We start from the raw sequence: 25646 nt of genomic DNA, 5'->3' as shown, positions 1-25646 counted from the left end.
CCAAACTTGGCCAGGCAGCTTGGGGAGGGGAAAATAAAAATACCACCCTCCCTCACTCTATGGCTGAGATTCAGGGGTTCACTCCGAGCCCCAACAGCCAGGCAGAAAGGGTAGAATATGTGTAAATTAACATTTATTCTCCTACACACACATATACTATGATTCCTCTACAGCCTCTTGTGTGTTGCCTTTAATACTGGTGTTCATGATCATGTACTTATCAGTAATTGAAATAAGGCCCCTTGCAGACAAGGGGGTGGGGGGTCTGCCTACCAGGGATGCAAAAAAAAAAAAATGCCCTTCTTACTAAATGACCTAATGAGGACTGAGCATGCTTTAGGACAGGGGTGGGGAACCTTTTTCCTGCCAAGGGCCATTTGCACATTTATGACATCATTCAGGGGCCATACCAGGTGTAGATCTCCTGGTAGGGGGGAAGAGGCTAGGGTTGCCAGGTCTCCAGCCACCACCTGGAGGTTGGCAACGCCAGGGGAGGCCACACAGAGAAGGCCTGCAGGGTGCCCCCACTCCCCCCTCCCAGGCGGAAGGGCAACCAGCAGTGGGCCCGAGAAAACGAGGTGCCAGGGGGTGCAGCCCACAGTCGATCGGCAAGGGAGGAAGGAAAACAGAGAAAGAGGAAAAGGGAGGGAGGGAGAGAAATGGAGAAAGAAATGGAGAGAGAGGGAGAAAGAAAGAAAAGGACAGAGGGACACAAAGAAGAGGACGGAGGGAGACAAAGAAAAGGACGGAGGGAGACAAGAAAGAGACAGAAAAAGAGGGAGAAAGAGAGGGAGAGAAAGGAGAAAGAGTGACAGAAAAAGAGGAAGAAAAGAGAGAAAAGCCTTCCCCAACACACATACACACACGCGCGCGCACACGCACACGCTGGCCCCTCGTGACAGGGCCCCAGCCTCCCCTGCCCCCACACACACACATACATACACATACACACACACACACGGCGGCGCACAGAGCCCCGCGCGACTGGGCCCCAGTCTCCATGCCCTCTCCTCCCCAGTCCACAAAAGGGCCCCCCTGAAGCCCGATCGGCTCCTGCATATGCTCTGCCACCAAGAGCCGCCAGCCTTTTTCCCCCTCCCTCTCGCTGCTCAACAGCCGACAGTCGGCGATAGGAGGTCCAAAGGGCGCTGCAGCGCCGCTGTAAGCCGTGGCGCCAGGAACACCCTCTGGGAGGGCCACCCTGCGCCCCACCTCTGCAGCAGGGCCCCAGAGCTCCCGAGGGCCACAAAAAATGTCCTCGGGGGCCGCATACGGCCCCCGGGCCTGAGGTTCCCCACCCCTGCTTTAGGAGTTACAAAATGCACAGGGCAGTTGATCATCCATTAAAACAGAGGGAAGAAAACAGAAGAGGGTAAAAAGATGGCCTGCTAAAGCCCTTGTAATTTATAAGAGAGATCCAGATCACAGAGATGTTTCCCAATGAATTCAGGCACTACTGAGCATCGATTATAACAGGAGAGATTTAAACATGTGTTTACGTCTTGCATCCAAACTAGAAGCTCTGAAGATATTCAGAACTGGCTGGATTGGGCTACTCATAATATAGGGTTTCCAGGTGCCGGTGGTGGTGGGCAAGCCTCCAGCAGTTCGCCCCTAAATGTGCATGTGTGCACTGATGCGTGCATGCAGCATGCCTTGCGAGGGGCCTTTTCCTCTTAGCTTTACCATTCAAACTAAGAGGAAAAGGCCCCTTGCGAGGCGGCACTTCCGGTCATAAACCGGAAGTGCTGCGCACGCACGTCGGCGCATACGTACATACGCACTCACAATCGCACCCACAGCCCCATAGCCTCCCGCCAGAGCAGAGGACAGACCTGGTAAGCCTATCATAACAATAATAATAGCTGTACACTGTAAAATTATATTGCCAAGGAACTGAGATTATTCAGTGTTTAAGGGTACAATCTCAAATGCCGCAGGGGAAATATCCTGTTGGTTTCATAGAAGGATTTTTAATCCATTGAGATTAGCAGAGATTTTTTAATCAGGACGTTACTAATTATACAGCTCCATCAACATACATGGTACAAGGCAGACACCTGCCCCAAGGAGTTTGCAATTTAAATATATATAGGTGTGTGTGTGTTAAGTGTCATCAAGTCGCTTCCGACTCATGGTGACCCTATGAATGAAAGTCCTCCAAAATGTTTTCATTTTGGATTGTCTCATCATAGGGATTTCAAGGTAAAGGTTGGTCAGAAGTGGTTTATCAGTGCCTTCTTCTGCGCAGTAGTGGTAGAGAAGACAATAGATAGGTAGTGGTAGAGAAGACAATAGATGGAGGGGGGAGAACTAACCAGAATATAAACCTTAATCATATTTTACTGGTTGTTACTTAAAGATCTGTCACCCATTTCAGATTTTCAGAAACAGATAAAAGGAAGTATTTCTTCACACAACGCATAGTTAAATTGTGGAACTCCCTGCCCCAGGATGTGGTGATGGCTGCCAACTTGGAAGGCTTTAAGAGGGGAGTGGACATGTTCATGGAGGAGAGGGGTATTCATGGCTACTGGTCAAAATGCATACTAGTCATGATGCATACCTATTCTCTCCAGGATCAGAAGAGCATGCCTATTATATTAGGTGCTTTGGATCACAGGCAGCATAATGCTGTTGCATTCGTCTTGTTTGTGGGCTTCCCAGAGGCACCTGGTTGGCCACTGTGTGAACAGACTGCTGGACTTGATGGACCTTGGTCTGATCCAGCATGGCCTTTCTTACGTTCTTATGTTCTTAAGGACACCTGAACACAAGAAACAACCTGCTGGCTCACACCAGTTGTCCAATTAGTCCTCTTTCCTACAGCGGTGAACCAGGTGCCCCAGGAGCCCTACAAACAAGGAATGGAGGCCAAGGTCACCCCCCTCTTGTTGTCCTCATCAAGTGATATTCAGAAAATTATTGCTTCTGAGCATGGAGGTTCCATTCAGTCACCCTAATTAACAGCCATTGATGAACCTCTTATCCATGAATTAGTGGCCATCGTGAAATCATGTGGCAGTGAATTCCATAAGTTAATGAATTAATTAAATAAATACACTTCTCTTTCTGTCTGTCTTGGGATTCTGGGGGAGGGGCTATGGCTCAGGGTAGAGCATCTGCTTGATATGCAGAATGTACCAGGTTCAATCCTCAGCATCTCCAGTTAAAGGAACCAGGCAAGTAGGTGATGTGAATAGACCTCTACCTGAGACCCTGGAGAGTCGCTGCCGGTCTGAGTAAACAATACTGACTTTGATGGACCAAGGGTCTGATTCAGTAGAAGGCAGCTTCATGTGTTCATGTGTACTTCCTTCTGTTTATCCTGAATATATGTGAATATCTGAACTAGGAAAATGAATAGGGTTGCCAGCTCTGGGTTGGGGAATACCTGGAGATTTGGGGGGTAAAGCCTGGGGGAGGTGGGGTTTGGGGAGGGGGGGGACTTCAATGGGGTATAATACCATAGAGTCCACCTTCCAAAGCAGCCATTTTCTCCAGGTAAACAGATCTCTGTTGCCTGGAGATAAATTGTAATAATGGGAGATCTCCAGCCACCATCTGGGGGTGGGATTTCTGATTTTAAAATCCACAAATAATCCTTAATATTTTTTACTCAGCAGTAAATCTTGTCAAGATCAATGGGACTCACTTCTAGGTCAATGTTATTAGAACTGCAGGGTTAAATCCACAAAAGTATGCCTACATTCTGGTGCCAATCTAATCCACAGAAAATAAAAAATTCAAGGGTGTAATGGGAAGGGACAGGATCCAGGGACCTCGCTGAAGTTCAGAACGTGTAGGTATGGTTGATGCCTACACAGGAGACTTCCTGGGAATGGGTTGGATCCAGACTAAATTGTCAGACTAAAGAGCCAGCGTGGTGTAGTGGTTAGGAGCATTGGTTTGGAGCTGTGTGGACTCTAATCTGGAGAACTGGGTTTGATTCCCCACTCCTCCACATGAGCGGCAGATGCAAATCTGGAGAACTGGGTTGGTTTCCCCACTCCTCACATGAAGCCAGCTGGGTGACCTTGGGCTAGTCACAGCTCTCTCAGCCCCCAAAATGTATGTATTTATCTCTATCCCCTGCTTTTCTCCCCAGTTGAGAATAACAGAAACATAGAGTTGGAAGGGGCCATACAGGCCATCTAGTCCAACCTCCTGCTCAGTGCAGGATCAGCCTAGAGTATCCCTGACAAAATCAAAGAGGCTTAGAACATTGTTCTCCCTTCCTCCATTTTCTCACAATAACAACCTTGTGAGGTAGGCCAGGCTGAGAGTGTGCAACGGGCCCAAGGTCACCCACTGAACTTCCATGGTAAAAATGGGAATTTGAACCCAGGTCTCCCAGGCTCTTAGTCCACACTCTGTCCACACCTGCCCTCACTGCATGAGTCCACCCCACCCCCTTGCTCATTATTAGGGTTGCCAACCTCCAGGTAATTGCTGGAGATCTCCTGCTAATACAACTGATCTCCAGCTGATAGAGATCAGTTCACCTGGAGAAAATGGCTGCTTTTGGCAATTGGACTCTATGGCATTGAAGTCCCTCCCCTCCCCAAACTCCACCCTCCTCAGGCTCCGCCCCAAAAACCTCTCGCCGGTGGCAAAGAGGGACCTGGCAACCCTATTCCTCATGAAGCTTGTCCCGTCGGAGCAGGAATGTGTGAGTGCAAAAATTTGAGAACCTCCGCCTTGTGTGGAGGCTTGAAAAACATGGTGGGGTGTAGTAAAGTAGTCCACAGTTTCCAGAACCCAAAAGCCCAGGCAAAAGAAATGTATTCCACATCTTCTACAGAAAGGTGTTTTTTCCCCCTTCAAGTAACTATAGCGTAAAAGGATATTCCTGTGCTAAATTCCACCACAGTGTCTTTCTCGCTAAGACTTTAAAAAAAAAAAATTCTTCCAAGAAATAAAATTTTCACTGCCTTGTTCTGGCATCTGACCATTAACGGTGCGCCCTCGTTTTAAAAGGCATCTTTGTTTCTTTGCTCAGTGAACTCCGCGGCTACCTCGGTTTCCTGACACTGCTATAAGGCCCAGCATTGTTCCAGGGAACAATGTGGCACCTTGGTTAACGCCAGTCCTCCTGGTCTTTTTAACATGCTCCAAGCTGGCGTTACAAAACTGCTGAATGTTCCAAACCGGGGGGGTGGGTTGCGGCGGGGGGGTGCGGGGATGAAGGAGAATGTTATTCATGTTTATATAACCCAGAACAGTTTGATCACTCCAAAGCAGGAAAAAGTATCCACGGAGCGGAAAGGAAGGTAGTAACAGCAGTGCCGTGAAGTATGTAGCCGAAGCACTTCGGCGGTAGGCGTGATTTCGGGCCCTTTTACGAGGATGGTTTGAAATTTCTCGTCCCTATAGGGCACTGGTTCCCAACCAGTGGTCCATGGACCCCCAGGGGTCCGCGAGAACTAAATTAAGGTCCGCGAAACAAAGTTATAAACCCATAATAAATTAATATTTTCAATTAAAAGTTCTCTATTATAATATATATATATATTCAAATATAATTCTAAGTTTAATGTTTAACTAACAGTTATGATTAAAGTTTATTTTCAAATTCCCTGAATTTTTATTTTGAACCTTGGGGTCCCTGCACCGAACAAAAAAGTCCTAGTGGTCCCTGGTCAAAAAAAGGTTGGGAACCACTGCTATAGGGAGTTGAGAAAAGCTTGATTTTTATTGTGAATCAAACGATACATCATACTTTTTTGTAATCAGAGTGTTAACTAGGTAATTTTGTATAACTAGATATGGCAGTAGAAGGTGTTAGAAATCTGGATATAAGCAATAGCTTGTTTAGATATTATGAAGTTCTATTAGACCATAACATTGGGAGGCATGGTAGTAGAGCACACTAGAAGTCAAGATACTAGTATCACTATATTCTTGACGTTACACAGAATCTATAAGATGACAGTTGGGGTGGTATATAATTATGGGCTGGGATTGGACACGGACGTACCATGTAAAATGCCCTTTTGTTTTTCCCTTTTCTCTTTTTTGTACCCTTTATTGAAAAAACAATTAAAAAAATTAAAGAAATTTCTCATCCCTGATATTTTAACCTGAAAATCCCGGTTTTCATTTTGTTTCGCCCTTGTGGGAACTGAAGCCTCCATGCTTTCTTTTGACACCACTTATTCCCACACACACACACACACACGCTAAATTTCCCCCATAAAATGTACACATTTTCCAACATTACTTGTGCCGGGGATTGAGAGGCAGTGTGATGAAGTAGTTAGAGTACCAGAGCAGGGTGTGGGAGACCAGGGTTCAAATCCCCACTATTTCATGGAAGCTGGCTGGGTGACCTCAGGCCAGTTATACACTCTCAACCTAACCTACCTCACAGGGTTGTTGTGAGGGTAAAACGAAGGAAAAAATTATGTAAGCCACTTTGGGTCCCCACCCATTGGGGAGAAAGGCAGGCTATAAACAAAGTTTTTTTAAAAAATATATATGTGTGTGTATACACACACAAATGCAATACAGATTGCATATAAACCCCTATGCCTGGCCTGAATAATGCAAATGAATCCACAAGCCAACAGTGAAAAACAGAGAGTCAAAAGAATTGGCAAAGATTTAAATTACTCGGGGGGGGGGGGGGAAGGGAATACTTGTCCAGACTACATACCAGGTCTAGCCCCTGTATTCTGGGTCCTGCCCCAAATAAATCACAGTCCCTCTTTTGCATTTCTGGGGAGCTTTGAGTCATGTCTTTTGCAATAGAATTATTAATGGGCACACATGGAAAGTAATTTGAAAAAGTTTTCCTTTTCACCTTATAGCAAACATTACAGAATCGATTTGAGTCACAGCTACCCCATGAGAAGTACAACCAGATCAACCATTTCATGAAACTTTCCTGTTTTAAAAAACATAGGCCATTTATGCTTGGTAATTAGCAGCACATTCCAGGCTGAAGTGCCCCGCATTTTTTTTTTTAGTTTTTCATGCTGAACCGTCATTCAGGAAGTGACTGTGAAGCTGGTGCATACCTGCTTCACATTTCTTAAGAGCCCCTTTAACGCGGCCTTTTGTGTTTGCTCCGCCCCTGCCTCGAAGAATCCCCTCAAGGAAGCATGCAAAATCACAGCCAGGCGTTTGCTATGCAAACAGAGATTGCTAATGGAAGGAAGGAGCAGACGAATGGGGTGGTGGGATTTCTCCTTTTGCGTAGGGACTGTGAATAGGCATTTTAAAGGTCGCATTTTTAAGAAGAGCTTTGAGCGAGCATCAAAATTGACCCTGCATAATGGCCTATGACAGTGACTTTACTATCGCACCTGCTTTAGAAGGCTGTGCAGCCGCGTATAGTAGGCACAGGAGAGATTTCGGCCAGGAGTGGATTTAGGGACAGGCAACCCAGGCAGTGTCTCAGGGCACCAGGCATTCATGGCCCATCAGCTGAACTTTCTAAGGCTAACCCGTCTTTGACACTATTATTATTTTTGCCATCAAGTCACAGCTAATTTATGGCAACCCCACAGGGTTTTCAAGACAAGAGACATTCAGAGGTGGTTTGCCATTGCCTGCGTCTGCTTAGCAACTCCCATCCAAACACTAGCCAGGACCAACCCTGCTTAGCTTCTGAGATCTGATGAAATCAGGCTAGCCTGGGGCTATCCAAGTCAGGGTGTAACACTAATACCCCCTCCCCCCTGCAAAGTTGATACGCAGTTCAATTTCTTGATAGTGATACATTCTGGTTAGTCCTCAAATTTAAACGTTTCTGTATATTAAAGGGAAATAAAGTTTAGTGCTTTTCTTTGTCTTAGGGAAGGCAGTAATTCAGATTGACAGGTCCTCGTGTGCAACATCTCATAAAAATCGGACTACGTTATGCACACAAGCTGGGAATCCAAGCTGTGACGTGGGCTACAGGCAAAATCAAAAGTAAGGTTTTCAAAAATGGAATGGAGGGACCAGCAGGAGAACTGGAAAAAAAATGGAAGCTGTAGTATGACTATTCAAATATGTTATCTGTATAATTCATATGGGGATGGAAGGCAGCATGGTATAGCCTGACACCAAGGAATACCAGGGTTGCTGTGCAGAGGAAGGCACTGGCAAACCACCTCTGTTAGTCTTTTGCCATGAAAACCCCCAAAAGGGGTCGCCATAAGTCGGCTGCGACTTGACGGCACTTCACACACACACATAATTCATCTGCTTTTCTTTTCTTAACATTACTACTGAAGAGTAACAGACATAGTCGTCATTTATTCATTTAGTAGGATAAGAGAAACATAGAATAAACACATATAATCCATATCAAATTATTATTATTATTATTATTGCTATTATTATTAGTAGAGGATAAAATATGGTTATGAACAGTTTGATATAGTTGTTTGAGAAAGTTAAGTACACTAAGAAGCCTCACGATTATTATAAAAGGTAGATTTTAATATAACTTTAATGATTAATCTTTTATGCTATATAATACAATATAAGGAGAAATAGGGATAATATTATAACATGATAGTATGGAAAGGAAGGTAATAGTAAGAATTGTTTGATTGGTTGGTCAATTTAGGAGAAAATAAGGCGCAGTTGCTACATTATGTTATGTTAGATGGAATGTAGGTAGGATGTATGTTTAGTTGTATGTTTTGTTTTTTGTGTATGTTTGAATATAAGTTTTAAAATTACAAAAAAAAAATGGAATGGAGGGAGAGGGTGCCAAAGATACTCCCGCTCCTGCCCTGTGTAGTCTGGGGCCGGTCCAGCAATGTGTAGTTGTCTGTGCACAGAGATGGGATGTGCTCAGATAGTGGCGACTAAGAGATGGGTGGGGGGGGGGGAATGTTTGGACTACTGGTCTGGTCATAACAAATAGATACTTTGATATCTCCTTTATGAAGATTATCAAAACTGATAGAAAACCAATGGAAGGCTCATACTTTTATTGGGATTAACTAAAAAAATAAATCACAACATTATGAGTAAGCTTTCTAGTTCAGCAGAACTAATTTTCAGGATGGATATTGAGAAATTTGTTTTAAAGGTGAGGGAAGAAGAGGGACGATGCTGTATGGAATCCCAGATTTGCTGAATAAGGCTCTTAGAAGAGAGCAGAGATGTTTCACGGATTTCAGATAGGTCATAGAGAGCCAGGGTAGTGGTTAAAGTGTTGGACTAGGATCTTGGAAACCCAGGTTCAAATCTCCATTCTGCCATGGAAACTTGCTGGGTGACCTTGGGCCAGTCACACACTCTCTGCCTTGACCCTGGCAAGTATTGGGATGGGAGACCTCCAAGGAATACCGGGGTGCGCCACAGAGGCAGGCAATGGCAAACTACCTCCGACCATCGAGAGAGAGAGAGAGAGAGAGAGAGAGAGAGAGAGAGAGAGAGAGAGAGAGGGAGAGAGAGAGAGGGAGAGAGAGAGAGAGAGAGAGAGAGAGAGAGAGAGAGAGAGAGAGAGAGAGAGAGAGAGAGAGAGAGAGAGAGAGAGAGAGAGAGAGAATATATATATTCTGATTTTTTTCAGTCAAGCCTACCTCACTGGGATGTTGTTAGGATAAAATGAGGGGTGCTGCCCTAGGCTTCTTGGAGGAGAGTAGCAAGTGGAGAAATTTTGTTTGAATACTTTCATTGTTTAATTTACTTTGTAAAGGGCTTTCGCTACCTACAAATAAATATTTACTTACTTGCTTACCCTTACATTTAAAAAAAGCAAGAAATGTTGGAGGTTTTTTTTAATAGAAACTCAAAATTCAAGAAGGCAGTCTAGAACATCCCGAAGGATGCCAGCCCTCTCTGAGACCATAGATACAGCCCTTAGGGTTACCAGGTCCCTCTTCACAACCAGCAGGAGATTTTGGGGGAGGAGCCTGAAGAGGGCGTGGTTTGGGGAGGGGAGGGACTTCAATACCATAGAGTTCAATTGCCAAAGCGGCCATTTTTCTCCAGGTGATCTGATCTCTGTCGGCTGGAGATCAGTTGAATTAGCAGGAGATCTCCTGCTACTACCTGGCAGTTGGCAACCCTAACAGCCCTGAAGGTTCACAAATCATCCCACATCTGGAAATTCTCGTGTGTGATTGTCTGTAAAGAGTAGCCATGCCCCCCACTCCAAATCTGGGTTATAGGGCCCTGATGCTGGGAAAGGGGGGGTGTCTCCCCCAACCCAGTGCCATTTCCCTGATCAGAAAGCCGAGTTGCTCGGGGTTCCAGTAAGGACAACAGACCCATCTTCTGCCTCTCTGTCTTTTCCCTGCAGCAAAGGAGAGGTGTTTTTGATCAGAGCAACAATATGGAGAGAAGTTAACCCCCCCCTCCCATTCTCTAGCACCACGGCCAGATCCATAGCAGGACCCCTGCAGCTGCTTTTAGGGCCAAACTATTCAGCGCAGTGGGAGATCCAGTCATTGAAGGCCAGGGGCACCGTTTGGTTTAGCTTCAGCCCTCTCAGAAGCTAGCAGGAGAAGAGCCAGAGTTTGGATTTTGACATTCTGGCAACAGAAACCCGACCAGCTTCATTGGTGCCGCTTGTACTTCAAAAACCACAGTCAATCATTATTCAATAACTTGGATCTTGATCCTTAACACGTCAGGCCCAACTCTGGCTAGGATTCAGGCTGATGACCTGATAATACTGGCAGTATTACTTGGAGACGAGGCATGCAGTCTTGAACAACATATATCACAAAGTAGCGTGAGTCCTCCAGTCTTAGAATGATGATCTTTGGAGGGGGGGCCGTTTACAACAGAGGCTCCGTCATTCAGTAAATTTAGCAATCAATAGATATACTCTGAAGTTAGGCAAGTAGCAGATCATTGCCAAACTGAAAAGGTCATCCAGTATCTCAAACGTTTTAGAGAAGGGCTTCTACAGTTTAGATGCAATCTATACAATCTCTGCATCACACATATACTAATGTCCCACTATATAAGGGCCCAGAACTTTGATTCCTGTGTGAATTCTCAGATTAGCAACATTTGGTTTGCTGTCTGCTATCAGAGTAAAATATATGACTTGTAAAACAACATTTGCACTTGTGGCTTATACAATTTGACCCAAATATTCTAATCAATGGGTGTTTCTTCTATGGGTGATCACCTGATCCAGCTGCTATACTTTGAAGTATCGGGAATGTAGAGATTATTTTGAATTTCTCATTCCTGCCATTCAAGTCAAAAATTCTAATGCCTGTTTGGCTCCCCCCGCATTGTGCAAATCAGAACAGTGATTTTTTATACTATATATGCCATTTTCAGTTTCCTCACACCAAATTGTGTCTACATAATATGATCATTTTACTAGTATTTGTACATCAGTAAATCAGCATTACATATATAATATGTAGAAGTGACATACACTTCACAGTAAAAACATACAACCTGCCTGCACAGTATAAACAAATCTACAAAGCCAGCAGTGAAAAGCATGAGAACTGAAAAACCACACAGAGAATCAAGGATATAGAGACACAAAATAGGGAATGATTTTTGATCTCCCCTGTTTTACAACTGCATTTTCATTGGAATACTTTGCAAAGGACTGTTTCTCCTGACTTGTCAAATCACAAGAATACTCACTTAAGAGTGATACATTGGACCCTGGCAAATACTGTTTGCTCTAATGAGTCAATTAATTGACAGAGACCAATTGCAATCAGCAAAGGTAAATTTTAATTGAAAAAAGGGCACACTGGTTTACTTTCTCAATGCTATTTTGGGCCTGGTATGTTACTGTCATAAGGAACAAAAAATATCAAAGAACATTTTTCCTTTAAATGAGTAGAAGATTTCAGTTTTATTACACTGTGAAGTAATTTACAGTTGCTTTCATGCCTCAAAGAAAAACTCCTGCGGTTATGGTGGAGTGGGCATATACCAAAATGTAAGCAATTCACAGGCAGATGGGCAGTTGCACTTATGAGGGAGGAAGCCTTCCTTCCAAGCAAGTATGCAAAGGATCTGCCAGAAATATCCTTCAGCGCTCATGATCCATAAGGAATACCCCTTGATCATTCTCCTATTTCAGTCCTCAGAGAAATATGAAATACAAGCGCTAAACACCACTCATAGGACTGCATTCCAGGAAGTTTCACACGCAAGGATTTTTTTTTTTTTACAGCATTTCAGCTCTGAAGTAACATTTGTTTCCCCAAAGGCCATCCTGTATTCTTCAGCTTTCCCTTAGAAAATGTCGCTCTGAATTCAATATTTTTTTTCCTCCAGGGAGCACACATTGCTTCCTCAGAGTACAACCCAGCTACGGCGCTGCGGTTCAGCAACAATAGGGTAAAAAAGCACAAGGGCTCCGATCCGGTGTACACAGCGCACAAGTGCCATCGGAGAGGGAAGTTAGAATGGGATGAGCTCAGGCCATCCTATGGTCAACAAACATCCTGGTTGTGCTCACTGTCTCCCTGTAGCTGGATTGTGGGAGCCATGCGCAGAAGCCCTCGATCTGAGATTGATACTATCTGAGAAGCTTGCAGATGTGGGAGTGAACATCGGGTGATAAATTGCTTTTTCATACACCTTTGATCTAGTCACCTGCATTCCATTCGCCGGCATTCCAAACAGCTCCTAAGAACCTACTTTGCAAAAGGACCCTTTCAAGCAAGCTGCCTTTTGTACCCCTCCTTCCCCCCCACGCACTCTCTCACGCACAGATGGAAAAATTGACAATATTCCCGGGTTATTCATAACAGGCTCCTGAGCGTTATGTTCAAGGGGACTTAGGCCCTGGAGTCAAACTGCAGCCTCAGCAGTTCCTAGGCATGTGAAGAAAGGCATCGTTGTAGGGAATCATTGTTCCAAAGAAATGGCATGGGGCAGGGGGATTATAGAAGGAAAAAACCCTGAAGATTTTCCTTTTTTTAAAAGGGTACACATTCTCTCCTTGATTTGAGCTTTTAAAATGGGATTCAATGTAAGGGTAGCCCCTCCCAAACTTCAAGGATATTAACACAAAAGCGAAATCTACAGGTTGCAAACAGCATATAAAGGTAAAGGTCTCCTGTGCAAGCACCGGGTCATTCCTGACCCATGGGGTGACATCACAGCCCTACGTTTCCTAGGCAGACTTTGTTTATGGAGTGGTTTGCCAGGGCCTTCCACAGTCATCTTCCCTTTACCCCCAGCAAGCTGGGTACTCATTTTACCGACCTTGGAAGGATGGAAGGCTGAGTCAACCTTGAGCCAGCTACCTGAAACCAACATCCGTCGTGATCGAACTCAGGTCTTGAGCGGAGCTTGGACTGCAGTACTGCAGCTTACCACTCTGCGCCACGGGGCTCTTCCAGCATATATATTTAAATTAAAATGTGCTAACTAATGCAATTCCGGGCTTATGCTTAGCTTTACAAGAAACAACATTAAATCAGATCAGGTGCTGAACCGTAGCCTGAAAAGGTAGAGGCAGAGTTATGTCCTCAAAATGCATTGAGGTTGGGGCAGCAAATCCTAGACACTGCAGCAAAATGTACTTTTATGTGTGTCATACTGCAGGATAGGATCTTTCCCTCAGGCCGACCCTCAACGCACCCAATACAAACATGTCTGCCATTGCTTTTGGTGGAAATCTGTTTTTGCCAGCTAAGAGTGGCAAAAGTCTGCCACATAGAACCAACTCAAGCAAGAGGTTTTTTGGCTACCAATTTAAGCTTCCAGTTGCCATATTAATGAGATAACATGCTGGTTGGAATCTTCCTCATAAGCATGGTTCCATCAATTATGATCAGGGAGCGATCTGCTGAAATAAGTCACAACAGGGCTACATACTCCACCTCACATCAGGGTCACTGATTACTCAGATTCACTGGTGGATTCCAGGCGGCTTATTTTTCTAACCCTACTTCCAAGGAAATACATTTGCTTTGCACTGGGGGTAGGGGGGACCCCAAAAAGCAAGGTTCGTGCACAAAGCACACAAGCTGGGAGGGGTGTAATTCTCTCCATTTTGCAGGGGGTGGGGACATTTGAGTTCAGGTGTAGCCATTAACTTGGGTTTCATTCCAGCCGGGGGAAAGATTGTGGCAAACTCATGGAATGGCCTTTCTACAAGTAGTAGAAGAAAAAAGAGGGGAATAGAACCCAACCTAGAAAACAGACGTTGGGTACCACTGAGGAAGGCCATATAGGCCAAAATGTGTTTGGCATGTGGTTGTAGATATCAGCCTTAGGAGATGCCATTGTGCTGTTTTAATGTTTTTAAAATAATTTTAATCTTGACATAGCGCTTCTAATAAATTCTATATTTTCATTATTCATATATGGCCTTTCTACAAACAAGAACCCAGCTTCCCAAGTTTTGAACATATAATTCCATCTGTGTATTTACAAAAAAGGGGGGGCAATTTTTGAAAATCAACCCAATAAGAAATGTCAGGGATGAAATTTCAGAAGTGTATATTTTTCATTGCACACTGTTACATTTGGAGAACATTTGCAAGGGCGAGGAACCAATTGATTTACCGTATCTCTTTGCTCTCCCCCTCTGCATTCCCCCCCACCCCATTTTCGACTGTCAGGCCATAAGAGCAAACCCAGCAGGCGGGCTTGTTGTGTCAAACTAGGTGCTGTGAACTAACAAAAGACCAACATGTTGATATCTTTTTATTCCTACACGGCCTTAGATGCCATTCCTCTCCCCCCCCAGGCCCCTCCCTGCCACCACGACATTGTCCAATTAGAAAAAAGGCTTTAAAAATATCTGAAGAGACTTTTACTTTACAGCTTTCTTATTAGATTGTGCAGGACTGGTGTGCATGTATGTTTGTCTAAACTGGAGGGGGTGTTTGTATATGCACATGTGAATGCTAAAAATCCCACTTGAATTCCATGAATGTTCTCAAACGAGTCTCCATCTTGCCTGTATGAATGTCTCTTTTCCCAACATACACTGGCAAATATTTTGATTTGTTTTGGGACAGAACATTGTCCAATTAGAAAAAATATCTGAAGAGACTTTTATTTTACAGCTGTGCTTATTAGATTGTGCAGGATTTGTGTGTGTGCATGTGTGTGTATCCAAAGTGGAGGGGGTGTTGGTATGCACATATCAATGCTAAAAATCCCAGTTGAATTTCATGAATGCTCTCAAACGAGTCTCTATACAAATGTCTGTTCCTCCAGCATACACTGGCAAATATTTTGATTTGTTTTTTACAGCAAATGTTGATAATTTCATATATGGCATAATGAAGACTCACCAGGAGATATGAGTTAGATATTTACAAATTTCATCCAAAATTGCCAAGATTCATATAAGAATGCGAGCAGTATTGAAACCAGGATATTCAGCATGTACCTCTATGAGAAAGCTGTTGATCTGTTAAAGGACTTTATTTGAACTGCCATCTACCTTTCAACAAATTAATTCACTATTTCCATGTGTACATTACTGAAGCTTCAACCATGGCATCTTTTTGCAATATCAAATGGAAGTTTGAGCTGATTCATAATTTAGTAAACATAGGCTATTTCTTATTTTGGAGAGAAAAGGCTAACTGTAGCATTTCTCCTGGTTCCCTTGTACACTAATACTAGGATCAAGAGGCTGCAAAAATAGCTCTGTCTTTCTTTACCTTGAGGCTTACCAAATATATTTTCCCCTCTAGTTAATCAATTTACCATTAATTGATTGTTCCAGCAATTATAGCTTGCACCTTCACATTTCAACAATATTTTCCCAGCCAAAAAAAAAAAAAAAAAGCAAACTATGGCTTTCTTCTCTAGGTTGGACAACCCTCCCCCCCTTTTTGAGCAGACAGCTTCTAAATCTCATATTTTACGCTGATTTTAAAGGGTGTTAACCTCTTACATCCCACCTCTTGACATGTTATTTTTCCCACAGAAAAGCATTCATGGATCCTGCTTTAGGGGGAAAGGGGGGGGGGAACCCACACTCCCTACAAATCCGATCTTTCATTAGCCCTAACGTGTTTGGATGTTCAAATAATTTTTTATGTAATATGAATCGCAGAACTGCAAACATTTATTGCACCAAAGGGTCCGCAACAGCTAGGCATGGTTTGGAGGGGGGCGAAACGGCGTAATGTGCAAAGTTTGTTTCCATCAGACATGGCAGCATCTCAGTGGAGGACTTAAGATGCGTCGGAACTCGGTTCCCAACCTACAAAGCTAGCTTTCCGAGCCAATTTATTTTTAAGACTGAAGTGGAACGCTGTGTAAACCGTCCTTCGCTTACAGGCCGAGGGCAAACGCCCCGGTCTGAAACAACACATTTGGGGTGTCACTCTGAAATGAAGGGGCATTAATCCCCCCCACCCATTCAGCCAGGAGTTATAACCTTTGGTAATATTTATACACCGCATGTCTGATTCCCGTGTACTTGCCCGTTTCCATGGTGAGGGATTTGGGGGCTGTCGCTATGAAATGCACAAAGTCTCCCTCCCCTCCAGAGCTTCACTTCAGGGTCTTTTTGGAACCCTCCTGAATGTTAGACAAAAGCTGATGGAAAACAAGAGTTGTTGCCTTTTGTTCCCCACCAGACTACTCACAGAGTCATATTATGTCCTGGCGATTGAAGTGACCATGTTCTACCCCACTCCGGACATAAAGAGGGTTCTAAATTTTAGTGACAAGCATGAAGTGGAGGGGGAGGGAAGAAGGGGGGAGAGAGAATTGGCCCCAAGCAAAAGAAGAAGAAAGAAAGAAAGAAAGAAAGAAAGAAAGAAAGAAAGAAAGAAAGAAAGAAAGAAAGAAAGAAAGAAAGAAAGAAAGAAAGAAAGAAAGAAAGAAAGAAAGAAAGAAAGAAAGAAAGAAAGAAAATAGCTAGAACACCGACACACTGGTTGCGCATGAAACCGTGGGGTTTTCAAGAACGACGATGGCTTTTATTATGGCATTGCTCTCGTAGTTCCATCACTGCACAGGGCCACTTGCAAAGCAACAAGGCAGGTCTCTGCCTCAGGGAGTCTACAATCGACATTTCAACCGGGGCAGGAGGAAGATTAGGAAGAGGGACGACACCAGGCGGTTATGGGAGGGCAGCCCTTAATTTTCATTTGTGACCACACACAAAAAAAAGGAACGATGCTCTTGAAAGATCAACAGAGTTAGGAGGCCACCTTTTCTAGGCCTCTGATCGAAGGAGCTCTAATCCATGCAAACTTTGGCCATAATAAACCTGGTAAGTCCTTCAGGTGCTGCAAGGCTTTCCATTCTCCCCTTAATGTGAAAGAACTTTCTTTGAGGCCCCGGGCACACTCCCCACCCAGGCACACAAAAACAAGAAACTTCCATTTCATACATCTTACTAGATAGCAATATGTCAGTTACCGAATCTTTTGAACACCTCCCCCCACCCAAAAACCCCTCTGGTGATGCAGGGGCCAGTGTCTACTGGAGACTTAGGCAAAGGAAATTGCAAGGGAATCCACCATATGGGCACTCCGTTGCCACTGTGAGTGCCTCAGCATTCATAGCAGCAAAGGCAGAAGCACGGCAAACGGTCATGGTGCACAAGCAGCCTTTTTTTGCTTCTGAAGAATCACCCACTACCAAATATGTCTGGCTGTCCGCAGTTGGATTAATTGACACCTCCTGACATTCAACAGGGAAGCGTATTTCGAAAGGTGCCGTTTAGAGGGGAATGAGGAAAAGGAGGCATATGAGAGGGGAGAGAAGGGATATTCTTGACTAAGAACCAGGCTCAGTCTGTAAGCCCATTACTAGGCTGTAGAATGAGGCCTGCATAGGGTTGCACATCAACATTGGCGTAAGTCTCAGTATTTGACATGACTGCATGTCAAAGGCACAAATCCCTTTGCTTTTCCGCGTGATTTATGTACCAATAATGTTGGTATGCCTCTTACAAGATTATATAATGGAACCACAAGAAAGGCCCTTAAAACTAAAGGGCCGCTTTGCAGTTCAACAGTGATTGTATCCAAGGGTGGCCTGGGTTGGTTCTGTTCCCCCCTCCTTTGTCTGATCCATCTCAGGGATCGGATTCAGCATTGGCCTTCAAGGAAGCGCCTCCCCGCTCTAAGGCCTGGCTTTCCCAAAGGGGTAGCTAAGTAACCCCCAGCCCAGAAAAGGATCTGTTTCATACGGGAGAGTAGGTACGGCTGCGTATTGATCTGCAAAAAGAGAAGGCCCATTCACAAGCTTTCAGTATTTTAATAACTCCTTTGATCATTTATTTCTTCCTTTCCTTTATACCCCCACTTTCCTCCCAGGTGGCGTACAACCTTCTCCCCTACCCCCATTCTATCCTCACAACAACCCTGCGGGGTACATTAGCCAGGCTTCATTCTCCCCCCCCCTTTCTCCTTATTCTGCAAATATTTGTAAAAGCAGAAGCCCCCTCCTTTTGCCATTACTCTAGAGGTGAGAGAAACTCTCCCCAACAGGCGGGCTTCAGCGGCTCTTCTAGGCCAGCCGAGGGTTCAATACAACCAGCCCTAAACGCGTTTGTTCCACAGTGAAACCCGACGGCTTCCGAAGGGTCTCCCCTCTTGAAAGCAATGCGGGTGCGCTTTTAATTCAAAGGGTTTCGGAGGGGGCATTTTAATTTATTCTTTCAAAAAGCTAACGAAATCGCGACCTTCTTTCGGTTTTTATAAACCGCGGGAACAGAGCGGCGATGTCTTTCTGGCTGGCTGGAAAGCCCGGGATGGTCAGACCCTCCGCGGCGCTTCTCCTTTGGAAAGTTGGGGGGGGGGGGGAAGAGACACCGAAGGACGGCCTAGCCGACGAAAGCGGCCCACAGCCCCCTTTCCCGAGCTCTCCCTTTCTCTCCTGCAGAGCCACGGTTGCGCTTAACCAGGCCAAGCACGGGCCTGCTCCCCCGAAGGCGCGCTGTCGGGGCCGCCAGCCCCCAGTCCGTGCCGGCCCCCGGGAAGGCCTCCCTCCCCGGCCCTGCCTGCTTGTCCCCAGCTAGGGCCAAAGGAGCGAAAAAGCCACGAAAAAGCCGCGTCCTCCGCGGCGCAGAGGAGCGCGGGTCTCCCCGGAGCTTGGAGAGGCGGGCCGGGCTGCAGGGTCTCGGGGAAATGGTCACTTCGGGGAAGCAAGAGACGGGCGTGAGCGTGGGGGTCCCCTCGGGCAGACGTGCAGCGAAGGGGAACTCCTTCGCGCCCACCGGCGGGCTGTTTCGCTTCCCCCCGGTGACCTCTCCAAGGGCGCATTGGACGACCTCTCCTCTCCAAGGGCGCATTGGACGACCTCTCCAAAGGCGCATTGGACGACCTCTCCAAGGGCGCATTGGACGACCTCTCCAAGGGCGCATTGGACGACCTCTCCAAGGGCGCATCGCAGCCCGCGAGAGAGGCGGCGGGAGAAGGCAGCCCACGCCATCCCCGGCCTTTGAAGCGAGCCCTGGGGCCGGATCCCCACGAGCCGCGGTTCTTCCGCCCCTTCTTCTCATGTCTTCGGGTTTCTTCGCGGCGGCGACAGCTCAGGCGGCCCCCGCTCCGGCTCTGCGCAAAGGTCAAGCGCGCCCCCGGCGAGGCGTCGCTGGCCCAGCCGCTTCCAGGCCCCGAAGCCCCGGGGAGTGCGGGGAGACGTCGGGGCCCGCTGCGGACCCGCCTCCTTCGCAGGCCCGGACCGCGGCCGGAGCGCTTGGCGGAGCCGGGGAGGGTCGGCCTCGCTTCGGCACGGCCGCTTTGGCTCGGCCGGCGGCGGGTTTTGCGCAGGGTTGTCGCCTCTGCTATGGGGAGGGGGGAAGCGGAGGGGATTCCAAGGGGGAAAGGGGCTGGAGGCCAACTGGGAAAGGGAGGAACGGCCGGAGAAGAAAGGCGTTTTAAAAAGGAGAAAAAGAGAAAGCGAGCAGGTAATAGGGATTTTTTAAAAGAGTTTAAAAGAAGAAACAGCAAAGAAGAGAGCGAGAAGGAGAAGAAGACAGAGCCGTCGGGAGAGACGGGGGGAGAAGGAGCTCACTGGCATTTCGCTGGGCGCCTTCGGATCTCTCCCTACCCCCTCCGGGCCAAAGCCGGGCCGGCCGCCCCTGGAAGGAAGCTGCCAGCCGGGGCTATTCTTTCCGCGACCCTTGCAGCGGCTTGCCTTCCCCGAAGAAACCCCCGGGCAGCCGGCTGGCTTCCCTGCCGAGCCCCCACCCCACCGCCTTTCTCATCCCGCTCCCTCCTTCGGCTGAGCGCAATCCGCCCAAACGAGCCGAATGGATCGCCCCCGTCTACACCCCGTAATAATTAAAAAAAAAAAAACAACCCTAAAACTAAAACCGGAAAGCTGTAGGTTTCCGAACCCTTTCAGCCAAGATGCTTGGAGGGTTGGGGTTTTTTTTGGGGGGGGGGGTTAGACCGGATCAGCCCAATGGAAACTGGCCGCATTCGACTGGATTCAATCCGAATTCTTTGCCGCCGCCCACGGCTACGCAGCCTCCACCCCCAACGCCAGAAAGCTTTGACTGCTGTAGCCCCCCCCCCTCCCTTGTTATACTCCAGGCTGAATCCAGTTTAGCCCCGATTTGGAGCCGATCCATGTTCGCACGTGAACCTTACTCCCCAGTGAATAGCAGTGCGCCGAGGGCTTGTTAGAGACGGGGGAGGCGAACGCCAAATCTACAACATTAATAATACAAATAATACACTATTAAGTAAACAGTCATAAATTATGTAGACTGTTAAGTCAAAATTAATCGGCTATATGTGGCTGTACACTCCTTTGTATCTTTTGCTTCTAGGGGGGGTATCATTTCCCTCTTCCAAGGGGGGGTATATCCCGCCACTCTTTTCTCTCTTTCTTGCAAGGTGAAAAAAACACTTTTCAGCCCCTCGGTGGGGAAACCTCCTGCCTCATCCACACGGGCTGCATTCCTCCTAACCTCCAGGAACCCTCCCGCTCAGACCCGCTCCTGATTTCCTCCCTACACAATTATGACCCATGCCTCCTTACTCGGAAGTAAACCGCCCTGTGTTCAAAAGAGGCTTGCGCCTTTAAAAAGCCCCGCCTCGGTCTCGCTATCTGCTCTGCCAATTATTTGCTTGGGGTGGGGGGGTCTCTTCCAGAACCAGATCACCGAAAGATTCCTTTCGTTGCAGGACTGCTTAGCAGAAAATTTAGAAACGAATGAGAACATTGTCTAAGCAGAAATACATTTCTGGAATCCGATAGCTCTTCCTACCGTGCGCCTCAAAAATACAAATTTCTTAAAAAACCTTGAATCTTTTCTTCCTTTCTGCAACCTATTCTTTATTTCCATCTCCCCTACCAAAGCAATCCAGCAAATCCAGTGACTTGGGGGGGGGGGGGTAATCTTGTTTTTAAAAAAAAAAACCATGCTTAAAAAGCTCACATTCCCCAACCCAGAAACATTCTTTCAGGAAGGAACTTCGCAATCTCTTCTGGCTTTTAATTGCTTGTATAACTTTCCCACCCGTGGCATTTTTAAAAGCGAATCCTGTTTAAATACATTTTTATATCAAGTCGCTAATTGGAAAACAAATATTACGCCGTTTTGCAGCACTCGACAAGCAGACTCATAATTTTTCCCCCTCCTAAAAGAGGCCGCAAGTATATTAAATATTTAAAAACGGGCACAGAAAAGCGAGCAAAAAAAAAAGATCACAGGTAATTTCCTGCCTGGAATAGGGCTGCCGAAGCAGAGGCATCTTTACTCGGAAGAAAACGCCGTTGAATTCCTCGGGGCTTACTCCCGAGTAAGAGGCTGCGGCCTTCTCGAGAGATTCAGTCCACACGCATTCCCATGGACTGAGCGCCACGGTTTAAGGATTTTGGGGGGGGGAATCCAAACCGATCCATGAGTAAGTCAAGGCGAACAAATCAAAACGTGTATTTACAGGGCTTAAACGTGTTCGGTATTGGAAACACGTTTCCCGGAAAAGAAACGGCGCCGGCTGCAACGGGGCTTAATTCGAAGTCGGTCTGAAGCGTGATCCGGTTTCAGCTCTCGGGGCTTCTACCCACCAGAGCCGGTTTGAGACCACTAACCCCCCCCCCCCACACACACACACAAACACCCCTTCCCTGATATTTCGCGACCTCTCCCATCCTCGCATGAGCCCAATAAACGGAAGAGAGTCTAGTTAGAAGCAAAACAAATAGTTGGGTCCCGAGCGTTCCTACGAAACACGCGCAGGACACGCGTCATGGAACGTCTGATGACGCAACACAGGGACAGACAGAATCAGGTGGGGCAGCGTCCTTTGATCCTGGTTTTTTGGCATTCTGTTGGGGAGGGATTCCTTATTGAACGGAATCTCTCAGGCAGCCTAAAGAAGAGAGATCCGCCTGGGCTGGGACTTTCTTCTCTCCCCCCCCCCCCCTCAAGAGCTGTGCTTGGCTTCCCTGAGCCGTGACCCCCCCCCCTCCTAGACAGACGGTTCCGAAGGACAAAGGCGTCAGATTGGAGCATGGAGCAGCGGCGGACCGGCCATTGGGTCAGCTCGCCCGGTGGCCAGTGGGCCCCCGATGAAGTGAGCCCCCTTAAACATTAGACAATATGTGAAAAATAAAAATTAATAAAAATTAAATGATAGTCTTATAGTTGTCGCAACCTGTGTGTCTGCTGGCAACCAATATTTCTCGACCCAGTCCGCCACTGGCCTGGAGGGAGGGGGAGGGGAGAGGTGGGAGGGGGGGCCCTGTTCCTTACTGTTGGTAGTCTTGCTTGCAATAGAGCTTGCGATCCCGGAAATAGCAGCTGGTCGTGAGAGCCTGCTGACACACGGCGCACTGCAAACACTCTTCGTGCCAAGACGACTCGTTGACGCGCATCAGGAAGCGGTCGGAGATGGGCCGCTGGCAGCCCTCGCAGACGGCCTGGTGCTGGCACTCGGAGCCTGGGCAGGAGCGGAGGGAGGGAGGGAGGGAGGGAGAGAAAAGACACGTGTGAAAACCCACTCCGACACGGGGCGAAGGTCTCAGGCCGCTTCTAGACAATCGGCGGTTCTTCACACGGGGAAGCCAGCTCGACGGCCTGCGGGCGGGGGGGGGGGTTCGGGGTAAGGGGCGCCCGAGCCTTGATCTGCTTGCCTTCTCCTTTTATTCACCCATGCTCCCTGTGGTCCGGCAGGCGCTTAAGCCCCCGAACAGAGAGGCAGAGCCGGCAACTTCGTGCCCGGGAAATCGTTCCTCAACTGCCTACAGGGCTGAGCGCCGCGATTTACCACCCTGGACAACTCTCGAGAAGTAGCTAGCATCACGGGCAGACTTCAGAATAGTTGGGGGTGTGTGTGTGTTTTTTTAACTTTCCAAAATGTTGATTTCATTTGTTTGATTGTTTGTGTGTTTCTTTGCGCTTTTATTCACCGTGACCATTTCTTGGTCAGAACCGGTTGGTAAAGGGGCCGGAACGGCAGCGCGCCTGCCGGACCAGAGAGAGAGCTCCTCTCTCTTGCTTGGCTCCGGCTCGGGCGTTTAGAATTTCCCCCATAGCCGTGGCGATTAAGATCTGCCTTTACGATTCTCCGTGGGACTTGTCTGGCGGATCCAACCCAAGCGGTGCCAGGCGATTTGCCCAAGGAGGCTGATCAAAGGTCGACCCACCCAATGGGCATCAAGTTCAGGGAGGGAATCGTCCAATGCGCGGCTTGGATCTCTTTGATCAGGCCCTGGCAATTTGTTCTATGGGGGGGGGGGGCTCTTGTGGCACATCAGGACTCCGAAGATTGATTGGAAACTCCGAGCCACCCGGTCCCGTGAATGAAGCCCACGTCTCCAGCTGACCTTATATGGCACAGAGACTTGAAACCAGGGGGCCGAGAGGCCCTGGAAGTCGAGGGGACCAAGTTCCCTAACTGGGTCACCCAATCTTTTCGGAAGGGGGCTTTCTAGGGCAGGCCACTTCTTGGGATAAAAGCGCAAAAGTTCGAGAGGAGGAGACCTTTCTAGGCAAGCGGGAAGAATGCCCCATAGTCGAGATTTTCCTGCTGCAATCTGGGGGGCGGGGGTTGCGTCTCTAGTCTGTCAGCCGACTTTGAGGGGACCGTGTGCGTCAAATTGCTCTAGAAAGCCATGCAACCCCATTCGGTCAATGCACCTCCGTGGGCGCGCATATTGCAAACTCAAGGGTGCACGCGCGTTTTTGGAGCTATGCAAAGGTTACTCCACAGGCGCGGGGGGGGGGGGGGTTTAAAAGAAACCCAGCGCTCCTTAGTCTTCCCGGGGAGGGGGGCTTCTTTAGAGTTCGCCGCAATGGCGACGCTTCCAAGTTTGTTTGCAACCCAACTTCAGCTTTTAATTCACAATCGTTTTAAGAACCGGCGTCCAGGCGCGCCTGGAAGACGTGGGGGAAACCTGACAGCCGTTCGAAACTTGAACATGCGATGGGAAGACAGAATAAAGATCGCTGCGAAAAGTCTGCAGAAAGTTAGCCAGAGGTAGTCTGCTTCAAACTCCAGAAAAGAGGCCTCCTTCTGAGATCCTCAGCGCTTATTTCGGATCAATGCGTTTAGGGATCGGGGGAAAAGGGATTCCCCTTCCTCGACCCATTCACACTGGAAGGCACGCACACCGACGGCCAAGCAAGGAGAGCGCCCGGTCCCCTGGGCGGATTTCCTCGGGAGCAAAGTCCTTCGTGGTTTCCAACCGAGAGATGGGGCGCCCGGGATCGGGGCCTTTCGCGCTTCCAGCTTCGTTCTGGTTTTTAAACAATAAAGGGGAAACCGCGCCACAAAAAGGGGGGGGATGGAAAACAGCAGCAAAAAACAACTCACCCAGTAAAACTCCGAGCGTCGCGGGTCCCGATCGCAGCGGGTGATCCTCCATTTTAATCCCGTCCAGCATCTTGGCGCAGTCGGCGGGGCCCCGGCTGAAGCACCTTTCCAGCGACTCGGGGCCCGTGGCCACGTCCATGGGGCGACGGTCTGGCGAGGGGAGGCGGGCAGGCGGGCGGGCGGGAGGCGCTCAGTGCCCGCCGGCGGCGGGATCAGGGCCGCCGAGGCGCCGGGAGCCGCCGGCCGAGGAGAGAGGAGCGGGAGGGCCGAGGCGGGCGTCCATCGGGGGTCAGAGCATCGCGCCCCGACGGCGGGGCGGCGGGAAGGCTCACCTGCGGGCTAGGGGCGGCCCACGGGGCCCCTCTCGGGCCGGAGGGGGCGGCGGGGCCCTCCCCAGAGCAGGGGGAAGCCCGGCGCGGCATGCGATCCCCGGCTGCAGCTCTTCCCCGGAGCGCTCCCTCGCCCAAGTGCCATCCAGAGTCCCGAGCCAGGAGGCGCGCCGTTTAGAAGCGGCGGAAAGCGGCGGCGGAGGAACACACCCACCCCGCCGGCCGCCTCACCTCCGCCTCCCCCGCCTCCCCCCAAAGAAAAAAAAACTTGCTGACATTTGAACTCCCAATTGGTGCGGCGGGGATCCCTGCGCGGCGGTGAGGCGGCCGCCTCGACGTCAAATAGTGCCCTTTGCTCACGCGCAACCAGAGAAGCGGCCGAGGGAGAAAGAGAAGAGGAGGAGGAGGAGGAGGAGGGGGGGAGATATAAATAAATAAGTGGGGGGAGGGAAGTGGGGGAGGGGGAGACGAGGCCCCCTTCTCCGGCTCTTGACAAAAGCCGCGCGGCCAGGTATAGATCACCGCCAGACTTGAGCCAGGTGACAAGACGGGAGAGGTGGAAGGATCCGGAGTGGGGGGGCGGAGGGAGGGGCGGGGTGGCAGTGGCCGGGAATCCGGAGCGGAGGGGCGCCGCCGCGCTTGGCCAGGGCGCAGCTCCGTTTTGAAGCTG

The 25646-nt window shown here is 48.2% G+C and overlaps 1 protein-coding gene across 2 annotated transcripts in view; it reads right to left on the bottom strand.

Annotated features, from left to right (window-relative positions):
- The window catches only part of LMX1B (LIM homeobox transcription factor 1 beta), a 187012-nt gene extending 162215 nt beyond the window's left edge, over nucleotides 1–24797 (bottom strand). For both annotated transcript variants that reach the window (XM_056860756.1, XM_056860757.1), the window contains exons 1-2: nucleotides 24648–24797; nucleotides 22586–22772 (exon numbers count right to left, since the gene is read on the bottom strand). In XM_056860756.1, the coding sequence (XP_056716734.1) occupies nucleotides 22586–22772; nucleotides 24648–24786 (326 nt within the window). In that variant the 5' untranslated portion in view covers nucleotides 24787–24797. The remainder of the gene's footprint in view (nucleotides 1–22585; nucleotides 22773–24647) is intronic.
- Between the last annotated feature and the right edge of the window lie 849 nt (nucleotides 24798–25646).

This window comes from Euleptes europaea, chromosome 14, assembly GCF_029931775.1.
Source record: "Euleptes europaea isolate rEulEur1 chromosome 14, rEulEur1.hap1, whole genome shotgun sequence".
NCBI lineage: Eukaryota > Metazoa > Chordata > Lepidosauria > Squamata > Sphaerodactylidae > Euleptes > Euleptes europaea.
Note: the sequence above shows the minus strand (reverse complement) of the source record. Positions and strands in the feature narration are given on the sequence as shown.